General features: G+C 45.9%; 1 protein-coding gene across 1 annotated transcript in view; it reads left to right on the top strand.

The window, feature by feature from the left end:
* The first annotated feature begins 9263 nt into the window (after nt 1-9263).
* The window catches only part of St6galnac5 (ST6 N-acetylgalactosaminide alpha-2,6-sialyltransferase 5), a 165164-nt gene continuing 158346 nt past the window's right edge, over nt 9264-16081 (top strand). Inside the window, exons 1-2 of the mRNA XM_034499385.2 lie at nt 9264-9444; nt 10148-10366. Coding sequence (XP_034355276.1) covers nt 9430-9444; nt 10148-10366 — 234 coding nt within the window. The 5' untranslated portion in view covers nt 9264-9429. The remainder of the gene's footprint in view (nt 9445-10147; nt 10367-16081) is intronic.

The raw sequence follows: 16081 nt of genomic DNA, 5'->3' as shown, positions 1-16081 counted from the left end.
TCAAAAGGCCAAGAAGCAGTTAAAGAAATGGTCAATGTCCTTAGCCTTCAGGGAAATGCAAATCCAAACTCTGGGATTCCATTTTACACCTGTGAGAATGGGTAAGGTCCAAAACTCAAGAGATAGCACATGCTGGAGAATGTGGCTTGCAGCAAGGGGAACACTCCCCCACTGCTGGTGGGAGTGCAAACTTGTGCAACCACTCTGGAAATCAATTTAGCAGTTTTTCAGAAAATTGGGAATAGTTCTACCTAAAGACCCAGCTATACAACTCCTAGGCATATACCCAAAAGATAATCCATATATCACAAGGACACTTGCTTAACTATATTCACAGCAGCCTTATTTATGATAGCCAGAAACTAGAAACAACCTAAATACCCCTCAATTGAAGAATGGATAACAAAATGTGGTACATTTACACAATAGAATACTGTTCAGTTACTAAAAACAAGGACATCATGAATTTATCAGACAAATAGATGGAACTTGAGAATATCATCCCAAGTGAGGTAGCCCAGAGCCAGAAAAAAAAAACGTATGGTATGCACTCACTTATAAGTGGACATTGGCCATAAAGTACAGGATAACCATGCAACAATCCACAAACCCAAAGAAACTTGGTAATAAGAAGGTTCCAAGGGAGGATTAAAGACTCTCACTCAGAAATGGAAACTAAATAATCATCAGAGGTAGATGGAGAGAGGAGACTGGGTGGGAAAGGGGGTGAGGAGGGGGATACGAATGGAGATCAGTCTGGGGATGCAGGAGTGATGGGAGTGAGAACAGAAATTAGTGAGAGGCATCTCTGGTGATTGGCCAGAGGCCTGGGACAGGGCAGGACACAGGGAGTCTATGAGGATGAGCCTAGCTGACATTCCTGCCAGAGGGGGATATAGAGACTGAAGTGGCCACCTCCTGTAGCCAACCAGAGGAGGGAAGGTGACATCTATCCACCCAGAAAACCTCCAACCCCAAATTGGTCTTGCCTACACAATGTTCAGAGATAAAGATGGAACAGTCTGAGGGAATGGCAAACCAATCACTGTCCTACCTTAAGGCCCATTCATGGGAGAGAGTCAACCCTGACACTATCAATGCTACTGTGCTGTGCTTACAGACAGGAGCCTAGTATAACTGTCTCCTGGGAGGCTTCATCCAGCAGCAGATGGAGGCAGATGCAGAGGGCCACAGTCAAACATCAGGTGGAGCTTGGGGAGTCTTGTGAAAGATTGGGGGACCTTTCTACATCTTCTGAGTTACTCAGCTTTACCCTCCGTGTGCTCTGTGGCAGACCACAGTAGTAAGAACTCTCTAACTCCTCTCTGCATCTCCAGGGGGCTGGACTGAGATAGAGTATTTTGAAAACAGTGAATTGACGTTACGGGAGGCCTCATCTGTCAAGATGACCTGGTCAAACCTTGGCTTGTCACTTTCTAGTCACATGACTTTGGACAAATGGCCTTACAGCTCTCCATCTCAATCTCCTTGTTGATAAAATGGAAATGTGGCTCTCACTTACCTCAGAGGGTCATTGTGGGGATCAAATAAGCTGCAGTCTGCCATGAGCACACAGCCCAACAGCAGCCGGAGATATGTATTAACTATTATTTTTATTACAAGCTCAATAAACATCTGAAGAATAGCTATGCCTTCCTTTCTACCACACAGCCAGTCCCCTGTGAAAAATGTGCCTGTTGACTGATCCATCTGTGCACCCAGAAGAGTGATGGACACTTTACATAATTGGTGTATTTTGACTTTGCAGCCACTCTGCTAGAACAGTTTGACTACCCACCTGCTACAAGTGAGAAAATCGAGAGTACTCATCAATGGCTTCTCTTAGTAACACGACAGTTAAGTGTCAGAGACTGGAATATTCCTGGTCTGTGTGATTCCAAGCTTAAAGTAGTCAAGAGGAACCTTACAGCCAAGCATGGTGGTACAGTCTTGCAATCCCAGCTCTCAAGAAGCTAGGCAAGGTGTCAAGGCCAGTCTGGACTAAATAAGATTTTTGTCTCAAAAGAAGAAGAAGAAAAAACCTAAAAGCATAATTATTAAAAGAGAGGCCTTCCCTCTGCCTACAAGTCATGAAAGGGGCAGTAGGTGAGGGTCCAGGCTGAGATGTGAAGGACCAAGAGTTTAAAGGCCTCCCCAGGCTCAGACGGTGAGTAGAAACACTGCCAATGCCAAGAACAACTCTCCCCCTCCCTGACTCAATGGGTTCTTATGCTGCAAAGAGCATGTGGCCACACTGTCAAGAAGGATCTTGGGTACTAGGAAAAGATTTTCTTTTTTACATCATCTCAACAGACAGTAAAAAGCCTGGCCACACTAAGAGCTGACAAAAATGCACAGCAACTCAGACCCTGATTCATTGTTCAAAGGGGTTAGATGCTTTGAACGACTCCTCAGTGTCTTCTGGCTTAACCATGTGTCTATCCTGTGGCCCAAGAACTGCACTTCTCACAAGTCACATAAGAAAAATGCAAACACAAACCCACAAAAGGATCTATGCAAGAATATTCTTAATAGCTTTATTCATAACAAACAGGCAACAGTCCAAAGGCACATTAACAGGAGAATGGATTTAAAAACTGTGCGGTATTTACATAATAATTCCAAGGAACAAAGAAGAGCAAGCTTTTAACATCTCCAACACGGATAGACCATGAAATATGACACTATGCGAGAGAAATCAGACAAAAATGTAGGTAGGCTGTGGCATCGTCTATGTTACGATGGAGCAGGAGAGGCTAATCTACACTTGGACAAATCAAAACGGGGATCTCTTGCTTGCTCGTGGAGTGGTGGACAATATGGCTGCAGGGAATCAAAATGACGATCTCTAAGGCTATGGATACAACCTATACTTTGACAAGGACTCTGTCCTTACCAAACAACACAGTTGCAAATGTTTACACATCTCCTATGTGCCTAGATCTCTCTTTCGTGTATATGTGCATGTGGTGCATGCGTGTGTGTGTGTGTGTGGAGGTGCATGTGCACGTGGTGCGTGCGTGTGTATGAAGACCTGAGGTTGCAAGTGCCTCTCTACACCACTCTGCCCTTATATAGTCCAGCAGCGTTTCTCACAGGGCCTCAGAGTTCACCACTTAAGCTAGCTTGGCTAGCCAGCCTGCTCTGGGCAATCCCTGTCTCTGCCTCCCCTGCAGTTGGAATTATAGGTGGGAATTGGAACTTTGCTCCTCAGTGCTTGCAAGCCGAGCCCTCGATCCATGGATTCATCACCCCAGCATGCACAATTATGAAACATAAAAGCAGCAACAGGTCCGTGATGAAATGAGGACTGCCTTTAGTTGTGCCATCCACAGATTACACAAAGAATAATTTCTCCCAAATCAGTCCAATTAGAGGTCAGTACAAGAACCTGAGTGTGGAAGTTTTATAGTTTTATAAAATTTTATAAAATTCCTATTCGCTTGTTTTTAAACAAATGTTTTTTGAAACAACTACCCATAAAGCTAAACATAGCCATTTGCTATCTGGTGATAAGGCACTGAATCTGACTTAGTTCATTCATCTGTAACATAGAGTTAAAATACCTCTTTCGTGTGGCTGCTTTTGGATCAACTGATGGTTAATCTTCAATATTAACCTTTAGAACCAACCATCAGTTACCTCGTACTGTGATGACATGTGAGATGACCCCCCCCCCCACACACACACACAGGCTCATTTATTTTAACATTGCATCCTCAACTCAGACTCTTAGGGGGAAGGCCGTGAACCTTCAGTAGGTGGAGGAAGTGAGTCACTAGAGTTGGCCTTGGGGTTTTATAGCCTAGCCCCACTTCCTGTTCCCTCTCTGCTCCCCCCCCCCCCCCCCCCCCCCCCCCCCCCCGCTTTCTGATTCCATGACTATAACATTATCAACCATGCTCCTCTCCTACAGCTATGACTTCCCAGCCACAGGGGACTGTATGCTCCCGTAACTGTGACAAGAATAAACCCTACCTTCCTTAAACTGCTTTTTGTTGGGTGTTTGGTCACAGAAATGAAAAGAGAAACTGATGCATTATGGGACCATTCCTCTGGGAGTGTCTACAAGGTGTTTTCAGAAAAGTTTAACTGAAGAGCAGTCCCTAAGGTGGGAGGGGCTAATCCATGACTCTGCGATCCTAGGCTGAATAGGAGGCAGAGAGAGGGCTGGCCAGAGCATTCATCTGCATGCTTCCTGACTGTGTCTGCAAGGCTAACAGCTTCCTGATGCATCTGGCACAGGCCTTTCCGCTTTCCTCTGTGATGGACTGTATCCCTCTAAATTTAAGTGGAAATAAACCTTCCCCTTCTTAACTTACTTCTTGTCAGCTATTTTGATCGCAGCCATTAGAAAGTAACTAATAGAAGTCTATGTGAATTAATATATGCAAAGCTCTCAGAATACTGCTGGTAAGTAAGAGATGATGGGCGTCGGTGATTAATATTACCATTCTCAGCTTTGCAGTAGGCCTGGTAGGTATGATAGCAATGGAACATTGTCCTAGCTCTTTAAAAAATGATATAGTTTGAAAGGGAAGTTCAGCGATAACTACAGAAATAAACATGATTAAATATGTCTGGTATGATAATGGAATTTGAAAAGTATTTTGAGAACATAAATGGCTAATTGCCTTATCATGGAGAATCCAACCAAATCGGAAATAATCAGCCACCTAAATTCCAGTATTGTGGTTAATATACTCAAGTCCTTTTCTTGCCACTTGAAATTTGAAGCTTTCCGGGCTCAGGTCTGGGATTCTCCTTTGTGCTGGCTTGTTCCCAGATGATCACATCCATCCACACTCACGGCTCAACTCCTGCCTCTCTGCCCAATGGAGCGCCCGGACTGTATGTGCCTCAAGGTCTCAAACAGACAATATCTAAATCCGCAGTCTGCATCTCTGCCCCACTCACACCAGCTTCAACCCCCAGCTGTGTTGTTCCAGCCATCTGTCCTTTTCCAACCCACTGCACTGGGGCTGGTGAGATAGCTCAGTGGGTCGTGCTTGCTGTGCAAGTGCGTGGACCTGCCTGAGCTCTGTAGAGCCTTATGCAAGCCTCCAGGCGTGTCTATAACCACCACGTGCCTCCAACTAGATGGACAGTGGAGAGTGGAGAATCCCTGGGAGCTCTCAAGTCAGTCAGGCAGTGGTAAACAAAACACCCTGTCTTGAACAAGAGGAAAAATGGGGATCAACCCCCAAGGTTGTCCTCTGACCTGCATATGTGTGCTGTGGCATGTGAGTCCCCACAAGTATACACACACACCTACACACAAATGAATCACACACACACACACACACACACACATACAGTTGAAGTGAAGCTGAGCAAGATACCATGTTCTCAGAGCTAGTAAGTCATAAGAGCTGCAATCTGACCTCTGATGGCCCTGTTCTAAGAATTCACTTCTACCATCCAGGCCCATGAGCCTTGCCTATAAAAATGAAGAAAGTTAAGTCAACTTCACAGTGCAGATGAATAAATGTCAGACTTGTTCCAGGACTTTCTACCATCATTAAGCACTTTACTTTTCTTGTACCTTCCAGAAATTTCTTCTTTTTCTCTGAGACTATAACGTAAAAGGCAGCCATAACTCCAATTTAACTTCTGTCACACTAACTTGTGCCTTTCATCTATCTTAGAAATGTATGATGGGCTAGGGGAGATGGCTCAGTCAGCCAACACTTTGCCTTCCAAGTGTAAGGGCCCGAGTCTAGATCCCCAGGACAAGGTATACCTGTAACCTCAGTGATAGCAAGATTGGAGGTGAAGATAGTTGTATTCCTGGAAGATTTCAGGACCAACAAGCCTGGCCTGCATGGTGAAACTCCAGGCCAGTGAGAAGCAGTGTCTCAAAGAAGGTGAACCAGAGAATCAGCATTCAAGGTTGTCTTCTGATCTCTATATGTGTGCCATGCATGCACACACCGACACACACATATGAACATACATGCACATACACACACAAATACAAGCATACACAGACATATGAACATACATGCAAACACACTCACACCCACATATGAACATATATGCACATACACACACAAATACAAGCACACACACACATATGAACATACATGCAAACCCACTCACACCCACATAAGAACATACATGCACACCCACTCACACCAACATATGAACATACATGCACACATGCACACTCACACACATATGAACATAAAAGCATACCCACACACATATAAACATACATGTGTGTGCACACACAATAAAAGGGCTTTTTTCTGAAGAACCACAGTAGAGCTTGTGGGCAGCCTGCGGTGTGTCCTTCTTTCTCCTCTAGTATCTCTGTGCTCTCTGAGGCCTGTGCAAAGCTAACATTCCCTCCAAATTTCAGATTCCTCGTCACCTAGGACATGCCTTATTTCAACAGTTCTCAGCTTATTTTTATCACAGAAACTACGTTTTGCAACACTCAATTTCCTTTCCATTCTCTCTCTCTCTTTTTTTTTTCAGAAACAGGAACCAATTTGACTGGATGTAAGAGCAAGAGAGGTAGAGATGTGGCAAGGTTTTAAATGGTGAGAAATTTGTCTCGGCTACCTGGGTTTGAGAGGCAAATTGTGACTTGTCCGCTCACTTTGCATTGAACTGCACAAGTTAGATGAACCAAAAATCACCACTGACTTTTCTGTCCTCTCTCCTCCAAGTCAAGCTTATACTTATGAATTTGCCTATTTTATGTTTATTCAGATCAATAACTGAAAGCTTTATAAACGTACATAAATGCAAATGGCTACCCTTAAAGTTTCAAACTTCTCGGATGTTTTTTAAGACAGGGTCTCACTGTATAGTCTTGACTTGACATGTAGACTAGGCTAGTCCCAGACACAGCCTGGGTGTCTGCAGCATGAGTGTGGCCATGAGACGCACAGCCCTCAGATCTTAATGAAGCAGGAGGCAAAGCTGAGAAACAAATCTTTACATTGATTGCTCCCTAGTCTGTATCTAAAAGTTCACACCGGAATATAGACTGCTGTTCCCTCAGAACAGCAGCCCCAGGCCCCAGTACCTGGCACACAGTAAGTGTATAACAAAGTGGACACTTGCTAAACATATGGTGAATCTATAGAACACCTCCACTGTCTGTTCATTAAGTTTACTACACACACACACACACACACACACACACACACACACACACGGGGGGGGGGAGATAGAGAAATACAGAGAGACAAAGAGAAAGAGAGACAGAGTTCTAAGCTCTTAGAGGAAGACTTTTATGCCTAATTCTCTCCCCCTACCACCGTGTTTCCTAAACAGAGCTATCAAGTGACAGGTGACCACCACATAATCATCAAGTTGGATTGACCTTCCTCTGTCCCCCTTGTCCATTTGACTCCCAAGTCAGAATCCCTCCAAGAGTCTTACCATCCGAATCAAATATCAGAGCTCCAGATACCTTAAAGTTCTTTAAACCGAGCTCAGAATTAAAAATTTAAATGCACTCATTTTGTAAGTAATTTTGTGACCAGCTAACTGCCATCCCAGGAGGAGGGAAAGAGCGAAAGCTTAATGAGTCTGGTCAGACACACCGCATAACAGATGTCCAACGTGCCGTCGTGAGCTTAAGTCATAAATATGATGTCTCTCTTTGGCAGCGAAAAATATATGAGAAGTGTTTTATCGGTCACTGGGCAACTTGCTAGATGGAGGAGAACAATCTGAGGAAAGCAGGAGCTTCGCCTGGCTACGTCGCCAACGCCGTGTTGGAGAAACACAGATAATCTGCTTGCAGTGACTCACCAAGTTGGTCCTTTGTTTCATTAATTTGAGTGTCAAGTGCAGCCATACAATAAAGAATTGCCAAGACCTGATAAGATTCTCCTCTGCCTGCTGCCTTTCCTGTCCAGACAACGGGCACTATTCATGCCCACAGCACACATTGAATAAATAGCTAAATAGCTAACTGCACTGCTGGCAATATTGGACAGTACTTCAGATTTTTGTGTTTTCCTTGAAAGGTTCCATGGCGGGTGTTTCTGTCTCCTGAATGTTCATTACTGAACCAATAATTTTAACTTTGTTAATAGAGTTTGGACGTGGGCCTCATAAGTTAAAAATAGTCCCCGTTGTGCCATCTGTCCAGCAGTAGATTGATTAAAGAGGGGGTTGCGATGGCTCTGCTGGCCTTGGGAAAGCTCTCACTGTGCCTGCCCATGGTTCAAGTGGCCTGCTCATAATTCTTAATGCGATCTCAGCCTCATACCAATACAAGCACAATGCTAAGAGAGACATTAAGACAACTATGTTCACTGAACAATTTCACATGGCTGAAATATGTTTTCAGCTAAATTAGAGGTTTAACAAATGCTTGCTCTGATTAGATGTAGGGACAAGAGCTTACTTTGAACAGGCTACTGATCTGAATTCAGCACTCAACAACGATCCAGCTTTTAACTCGAATCCAACTTGGGTCCTGGTTGTGAAAGTATACACCATCAGTCCTGACTGTGAAATTATACACCCTCAGTGCACCCGACAGTAGGAGGGATGTGTCAGAGCCTTCAGGTTCTTAGGATGCAAGATCATTTTTTATCTTCAACAACTAATATTTCTTTACCGACATTAGAAAGACTCTACAGTTCCCGGTTAATCACATGAATAGAATGCACCGAGTGTTTCAAAAACTTTAAAATCATTTAAATGAGCACCAGGGACCTCAAAGGTTGAGTAGAAATATAAATTGTGTTCTTGGAAGCAAATGATGAATGAAGTCATTTACATGAAAGAGTACGGTCCAAAGGAAGCATGAGACTAACGATTTGTCAAAGCAAAATTAGGGAGGGAAAGGACATTTGAAAACAACTAGAAATTATTACAGCAGCATAATTGTTAAGGAAAACAATCCCATGATAGCATTTGCCAAGCTGTAAACACAAATACAAATTTAAATAGATCTATTGACATTTGAGAGGTTAACTTGTTTTTTATTAAAAATTACAAACCTGAATTTTAGTAAATTTTCAAATGACTACCGTATCCAGGATCAAACTGCGACCTTTTAGCTTGATAGCCCCATAGAAAGACAATAAATCTTCAAACCAAGTAATGAGTGCACCTTTATGGTAACTGTCTTGCCCTAGAAATTCCACTTCACTGAGAAGATGGTTTGGGGGTTGGGAGGGGGACTGCAGAGGACTCTAGGACCCAGCAGGCGGCGGCAGGCGGCAGTGTGTGGATCGCTGAGACTCAGAGGGTCCGGCTCAGTTTTAATTCTCCTCTAATCTCTGCAACAGCGGCGCTTCCCAGGTCCCGCGGCTCCTGCTCCCGCTCAGCCGCCGTCACTGACAGGTGAGCATCTGAGCAGCCTCCGCCCCATCACCCACCATGGGCAACCTCCAAGAAAAAGTGGCTCCGGACGCGCTTGCCTGAGAATTCCGCACAAAAGAGGAGCCCAAAATGAAGACCCTGATGGTGAGTCTGTTGTTCCAACTCCGCCAAGCAGAGCCGAGGACCCCTGGGATTCTGGGTCTCTGGGACCATCTGGGAAGCCTCGCTGGGTACCTAGCTCTGTGCCGAGAGGTCGCCTGTCATTGGTGACAACTTTCTACCTGGTTTGGAACCCTGGATGGGCACTAAGGATGCCTGGGCTTCTGGATCTTTAGCGAGCGACCCAAGGGGCGACTGGAGAGCAGAAGAGCAGGCTGACTTCTCCAGGGATGGGGGTGTCCCACTGTGACCCCTGGGCACAAACTCAGAGGGGCGGGGAGGAGGCACCATCGTTGACTTTCTTGGTTTCCTTGTCGGATTTCAAACTTAGCGGGGATCGCTGCAGGAAGCCCCAGGGGGCCAGAAGAGAAGGTGTGCGGAGGGTTGGGAATCCCAGCAGTTTAGGTGGAGACCAGACCCTCCTTCCCCAAAGTACCCTGGGCGGGCGCGCTCACCCTTGCACTGGTCACCGCGCGCCACCTGCCCTCCACTGTGAGACGCGGGCTGTGAGCAGTGATGCAGGAGCATCCCTGGCGGGTGCGCAAGACCATGTCACCTCTGCTCTCTGGCTGCGGGGAAGGCTGGGGCGGATGCTCGGGACCTGTGCTCGGTGTCAATAAGGAGCGCAAGCTTCCTCGGTGCACACTCAGTCGCTGTCTTCTGCTCTCTCTCGCCCGCCTGCCCGCAGCGCCATGGTCTGGCAGTGTGTTTAGTGCTCACTACCATGTGCACCAGCTTGTTGCTCGTGTACAGCAGCCTCGGCAGCCAGAAGGAGCGGCCCCCGCAGCAGCAGCAGGCGACCGCGACTGGCAGCACGCAGCTTGTGGAGAGCAGTCCCCAGCCACGTAGAACCGCCCCCGCAGGACCCCGGCAGCTAGACGGATACCTCGGTGTAGCAGACCACAAGGTGACAGCTTGTGCGCGATCCTGCCCACCGCCGCTCGGCCTGGGCACTCTGTACACCCGACCCTTCCTCCTTCCTGGGGCGGTGAGACGCGGGAGCAGGTGTTAGTTCTGGAAGCAGGAAGGTAGTACACCAGGAAGGACAGGAAGGGCTGCATGCTAGTTTTGACTTTCTATTCCAAGAAGAATGCAAAGTTTATCGGAGAATAGGAATGATGTGCGTGGATCCCGAACCCCAGCGGTCCTGGTCTAGAATCCGGACACCCAGTAATAGCAGCTGCAGATGGATGTTCAGTTTCTGGAGCCTAGTATTTTCCAGCCAAGCCCTGCGGGGTTGGGGTGGAAGGTAGGAGGGGACCGGAATGGTTCAGGGACTAGCCCCGTGGTTCCTTCCATACCGCCAGAGGGGAGAAGAGAGAGCCTCTACAGCAGCTCAGTCCCACAGGTTCTCCTCTGATCTCTGCTGGGGACTGCTCTGGGCTGAAAGGCTCCAGTCCCTGGGGAGTCCAGCTCTGGCGAGCAAGGAGGGCTGGAAATATACTCAGCTCCCATTGGCTTAAAGGCCTGTTTTCCTTTGCCTTCCAGGAAGCTACTGCATGGCTTGGCTAATAATTAATAAGCTGGATTTTTTTTTCCTTTAAGTTGAACCTCCTCTCCTTAGACTAATAAATAAATCTCTGGTTTCAGCGTAGGAAGCCTCTGGGAAAAACCTAATCAAGTTTCCTGATTCCAAAGATGTTTTAATACAATTTAAATGCATCTCTGATTATTTGAAATTGCCAGTGTGTTTTTATTAAAACACGCTTTCCTTCCCTGTCTAGAAGATGGCTTGAAACCTCTCAACTCTTTTACTTTGTATCTTACTGCAGTTTATGAATGCAAGCCAAAGTGATATTTGCAGAGATGGTCCTTCTGTGTGAGAAGATAGCTCTTGTCACACATGAGTAAGTCAGACTTTAAGTGACAATCAAAATATTGCGACTCACCTGTGATGTATAGAATGCTAAAGATGACAGGGATTGCATGCAGGACTCAGCTTTCCCATCCTTGAATGCCCAAGGAAAACAGGGCATGTCCTGAGATGTGTAACCAGATCCACTGGTAGACAAACGTGTGCAGTCACTAGTACACACAGCGCTCTGGGGTTCACCAAGGAGGGAGCTCACATTCTCTGGAAGAAGCAAGGGATATTTCTTTTTAAAATGTGGAAGTTGTACTAGAGAGACTTCAGAGAGGACAGGAAGAGGCTGTCTGAGGAGGAAGCCTTTGGAGTAGGCTGTAAATGCCAGAATACAGGCCTGACAGACACAGTTCCCGTTTGCTCTCTTGGGTGTTGATTGATTACATACTTGGGATCTGCACGTGCAATCGGCTGATAAGGGCTGTGGCTGGGAGGAAGGTTAGCCCTGGCTTCTGGCTGGAGATGGGAGGAAGGTTAGCCCTGGCTTCTGGCTGTGGCTGGGAGGAAGGTTAGCCCTGGCTTCTGGCTGGGGATGGGAGGAAGGTTAGCCCTGGCTTCTGGCTGGGGATGGGGATGGCATTCTGTGTGGGTCACTGGCATGAGATGAACAAAGTATGGCTCTGGATTTTCACACTCGTTGTTTAGTAGGAACCCACCTCAAATTCTGGAAGTATTCGTGAATCAGAAATGTCAAAAGGTCAATGCCATGCAAGCTCTGACAGAAATGAGAAGATATCCCGAATACTGTGTTCCTTCTGTAGCCTAGTGGTCAACTGTTCCCAAATAGGAGGGCTGAGTTAAGGAGTCACCGTTTAAAAATGCTTATGTAAACAGGTGTGCTGGCTACAAGTTCAGAGAGTTGTGTGGTTAGGGCCAACAGCAGCCAGTCCGTGTGTGGCGATGCCTGTAGATGGAAGTACTCTGTAGCAGAAAAGCAAGCTGCACATGTCATGACGTGGGATTCTTCTTGGCCTATAAGTTATCAATGTCAATCTAATTCATCCCTCGAAAACATCATCTCCCAGGAGGTATGCTCACATCTGTGATCCCAACGCAATGGAGTGTGAGGCAGGTGAATGGCAAGTTTGAGGTCAGACTGAGTTACATAGGGGTATCCTGTGTCAAAGTCCAAAAGAAGCAGTAGAGAGAGGAAGGGGAAAGGAGACAGAAGGAAAGAAGATACAAAGGAGGGGAGGAAGTGAAGAATGAAGAAGGGAAGGGAGGGAGGGGAGAAAGAAAGGGCAGAGGAAGAAAAAAGAGGAGGAAGTGAAGAAAGATGGAAGGGAAGAGAACAGTGATGAAGAAGGGGAGGGAGGGAAAGAGAAAGGAGAGAAAGAGAGAAGGAGGAAGAAAAGAAGGGGGAGGAAAGAAAAAAGGAGGAAGGAAAGAAAATGAAGGAAGGAGGAAGGAAAGAGAGAAGAAAAAAGGAAAGAAGGAGGGAAGAAATGAAAGAAGGAAGAAAGAAACAAGTAAGGAATGAAGAGAGGGAGTGAGTGAGGAAAGAAGAGGAGAGGAAATCCACCTCACAAGTTCCACTCCAAGGCTGTAAACAGAGTCCACACAAAACAACAAAGTGCAAACCCCTGGCACTATGGGACAGGTCCCTTTGTCCCAAGGAGTTAATGCAGACCTGCTCAAAGGGGCTTCCACAAGCCTCTTTACTGTGCCTGCTGCTCTGGGCTGCCAAGTGGGCAGGGCTCCCGTTCCACGTGGCCACCTGAGGTCCACATCCTGAGCAAACACACAGAAGCTGCTCTTGGACTTAGTCTTGCTGGAGATCCTACCTTCTCAATCAGGCAAGGCTGTGGGAAGGCTGTCACTGAAAGCCTTTGGTAGGATGTTGCTAAAGAAAACCTTTTCTCCAGCTAACACAGAACAGAGTCAGGAAGGAGAGCTCTCCTGTTCTGAGCATGCTCCACAGGACACTCAGGACTAAGCTCCTGCACATTACACAAACCAGAATTTCAACAGGCATCAGTTCTGCTATTGATTCACTGAGCCTGTAGAGAGTTAAAGATACTCCAGATACTGATACTGTATCTCCAGCTACAGATACCATGTAGGAAACTGTTCACATCTCCACAGCTCAGGTCCCCAAGACTAATAAATATGTAGTGTTTATGTTTAGCTAAATGGTGGAATTAGCATTTTAGTTCAAAGATTAAATTCAACAGGTGTCCCTAATCCCCCAGCACCTGAATTTTGCAAAGTACAAGCTGTCTGCACTAATATTCTTGTCACCTGGGACTGTGAACTAAATTACTGTTGAGATCAAATCACCATGTGATTTTGTTAAATGATAGGCTGAGTCAAGCTGGTGCATTCAGTTAAGCTTAAGATATCCCTTTGCCTGGTCATAGGCCCTGCCCCCTCATTCACAGACAAGACACTAAGAATGATAATCCTGGCATGAGTACACAAAGACCACCCGGTTGCTCTTGGTCTAAAGACGTTGCTTTTCTGTTGAGTAGAGTTGCTCTCTTTCCCAGTCTCTCTCATTTCCACTCATTGGGTGTTCATCACAGCAACCCCTGCATCTGTATTCAGAGATTAATATCAGATTGTCAGTTTTGGAAGCTGTCCATGGTTAACGAGTCTGGGCAGGTACAAGAGAATTTTTCAGACCCTTGGGAAACTCACTTATTTAGTATTCTAGCATAATATAACCAAAGAAAATAGAGACACACACTTACAGAGCAGCATCCACAGATGCTTGTGCATGGATTCTCTCTGTCTCTATCTCTCTGTCTCTGTCTATGTATCTCTCTCTATCTCTGCACCCCCCCACCCCAACAAATTCAATCAAGTAACTGTCAGAGGGAAGACCCAAGTCTTCCAGCACTAAGAAAGGAGACAGAGAACTCAATTCCGTTTCTAGTCCAGATCTTTCTAGGTAGATAAAGTCATTTTCCATCTGGTAGAGCTTGTGAATTACAACTGAGCTGGTTCCCATTTCCAGGGTGCGAGCCCTTATCACAGAAGGCCCACCTGTCACCAGCCTGCCCTTTTCTGCAGAGGCTAAGGCAAGCCCAGTGAGTGACAGCTGGAGCTGAGACAGTGAGGCACTTTCCCTTCACAAGCAGCCTCCAGGGATGGAGCGGCACCTGCCAACAGCATGTTTGTTCCTTGTTCTTTCCTTCCTTGGGCACTTGGTTATTTGATACTTTTCCGTGATCATACTGTTACTATTAATATGTAGATGTTCTTTGGACATAACAAATCTAGACTAAAATATGTCACATAACTTATTTCAGAGTTGTGGGTGAAGGATCCCTCTTTAGAAAGTCTATGGATTCCTAGCGACAAGTTGACACGATTTATTAAGCTCTATTTGATGACATTTGGGTAATCCAATCAGTGATAAATCATTTCAGTGTCCAGGAAGCTCAGTGCTAGCTTTCAGTGCTCAGGCATTGGCACATGAAGTCTGCCAATGCTGATGAAATCACAAAGCCACAGGAGCCATGGGGTCAACCAGCTTCTGAGAGTAAAGTTTCAACAATGTCGCCGGGCGGTGGTGACGCAAGCCTTTAATCCCAGCACTTGGGAGGCAGAGGCAGGCAGATTTCTGAGTTCGAGGCCAGCCTGGTCTACAGAGTGAGCTCCAGGACAGCCAGGGCTACACAGAGACACAGAGAAACCCTGTTTCGGAAAAACCAAAAAAAAAAAAAAAAAAGTTTCAACAATGTCTCAAATGTTTCAACAATTTGCTGCTGGGACGGCTCTGCAGGTAAAGGCACTTGCTCACATGGCCTGAGTTCCATCCTCAGGTCCCATGAGGTTAAAGGAGAGAACTGACGCCCACAAGTTGTCCTCTACCCTCCACATGTGAAAGATAGCACACACGCGCATGGGCTCACACACACAAATAAATTAATGTAAAATTTAAAAATATTTAATAGTTTCGACAATGTGGCTACTTTTAACCAGAGAAATGTTCATATGAAGATGATTAAAATACTGACCACCCCCCCACACACACACTGTTGTGATAGGTAGGACTTTCGTACCCCTCCAACTTAATGTCCTTGGTGAGTGACTCTAGCCTGCTCCCTCTGAGGTTTCTTCCTTCAGGGCCTACCCTCTTCTCCATGGGAAACTCTTCCCCAAGGCCTTTCTGTCACAGAATCCCCAGGTTACATGTCATCTTTTAATGAGCCACTTTCTGTCCCCACCCCAGCAGCCACCATCAGTCACATCAGCTTATTTTTCTTTCCTTGTATCTCATAATATCTGAAATAAAATGAAAGCTGTCTATTGCCCTCCAACTGAAATCTAGTGTTGTGGCAATGAAGTCTTTGCATATCTTAAACAATGTGATTCCAGGAACTGGTGGGAGTAGAGCCTGGCACTAGTTAGTGCAATGACTAGTTAGTGCAATGAAAGGAATTAGGACAGAGCTGAGTTCACCGTACCTCAGTTCCTTCCCCCACAGGAAACATGAGTGTGGTCACAAGGCCCTTGTAGGTCTTGCTTTCCCAAATTTGTTTTGCAAGAAAAAAGAATAACAACTGCTAGTATATTCATGGAGAAGACAAAAAAAGTAAGATTCAAAACACAAGAACCGTTGGAAACAAGATGTGGGAATCCACTTAACGAGCTTCCTTGTGATTCCTGTACATATTAAAGGTTGGGGGCCGCTGTTTAAAGTATCTAGCTTCACAGAGACTTGTCCTGTAGCCAGTTCATGCTGAAGGTTTGGAACTCTTGCAGCCATTAGCAAATGCTCACAGAAGGCCTAACAGTTTCAGAACTGGC

Source organism: Arvicanthis niloticus, chromosome 4 (assembly GCF_011762505.2).
Source record: "Arvicanthis niloticus isolate mArvNil1 chromosome 4, mArvNil1.pat.X, whole genome shotgun sequence".
NCBI lineage: Eukaryota > Metazoa > Chordata > Mammalia > Rodentia > Muridae > Arvicanthis > Arvicanthis niloticus.
Note: the sequence above shows the minus strand (reverse complement) of the source record. Positions and strands in the feature narration are given on the sequence as shown.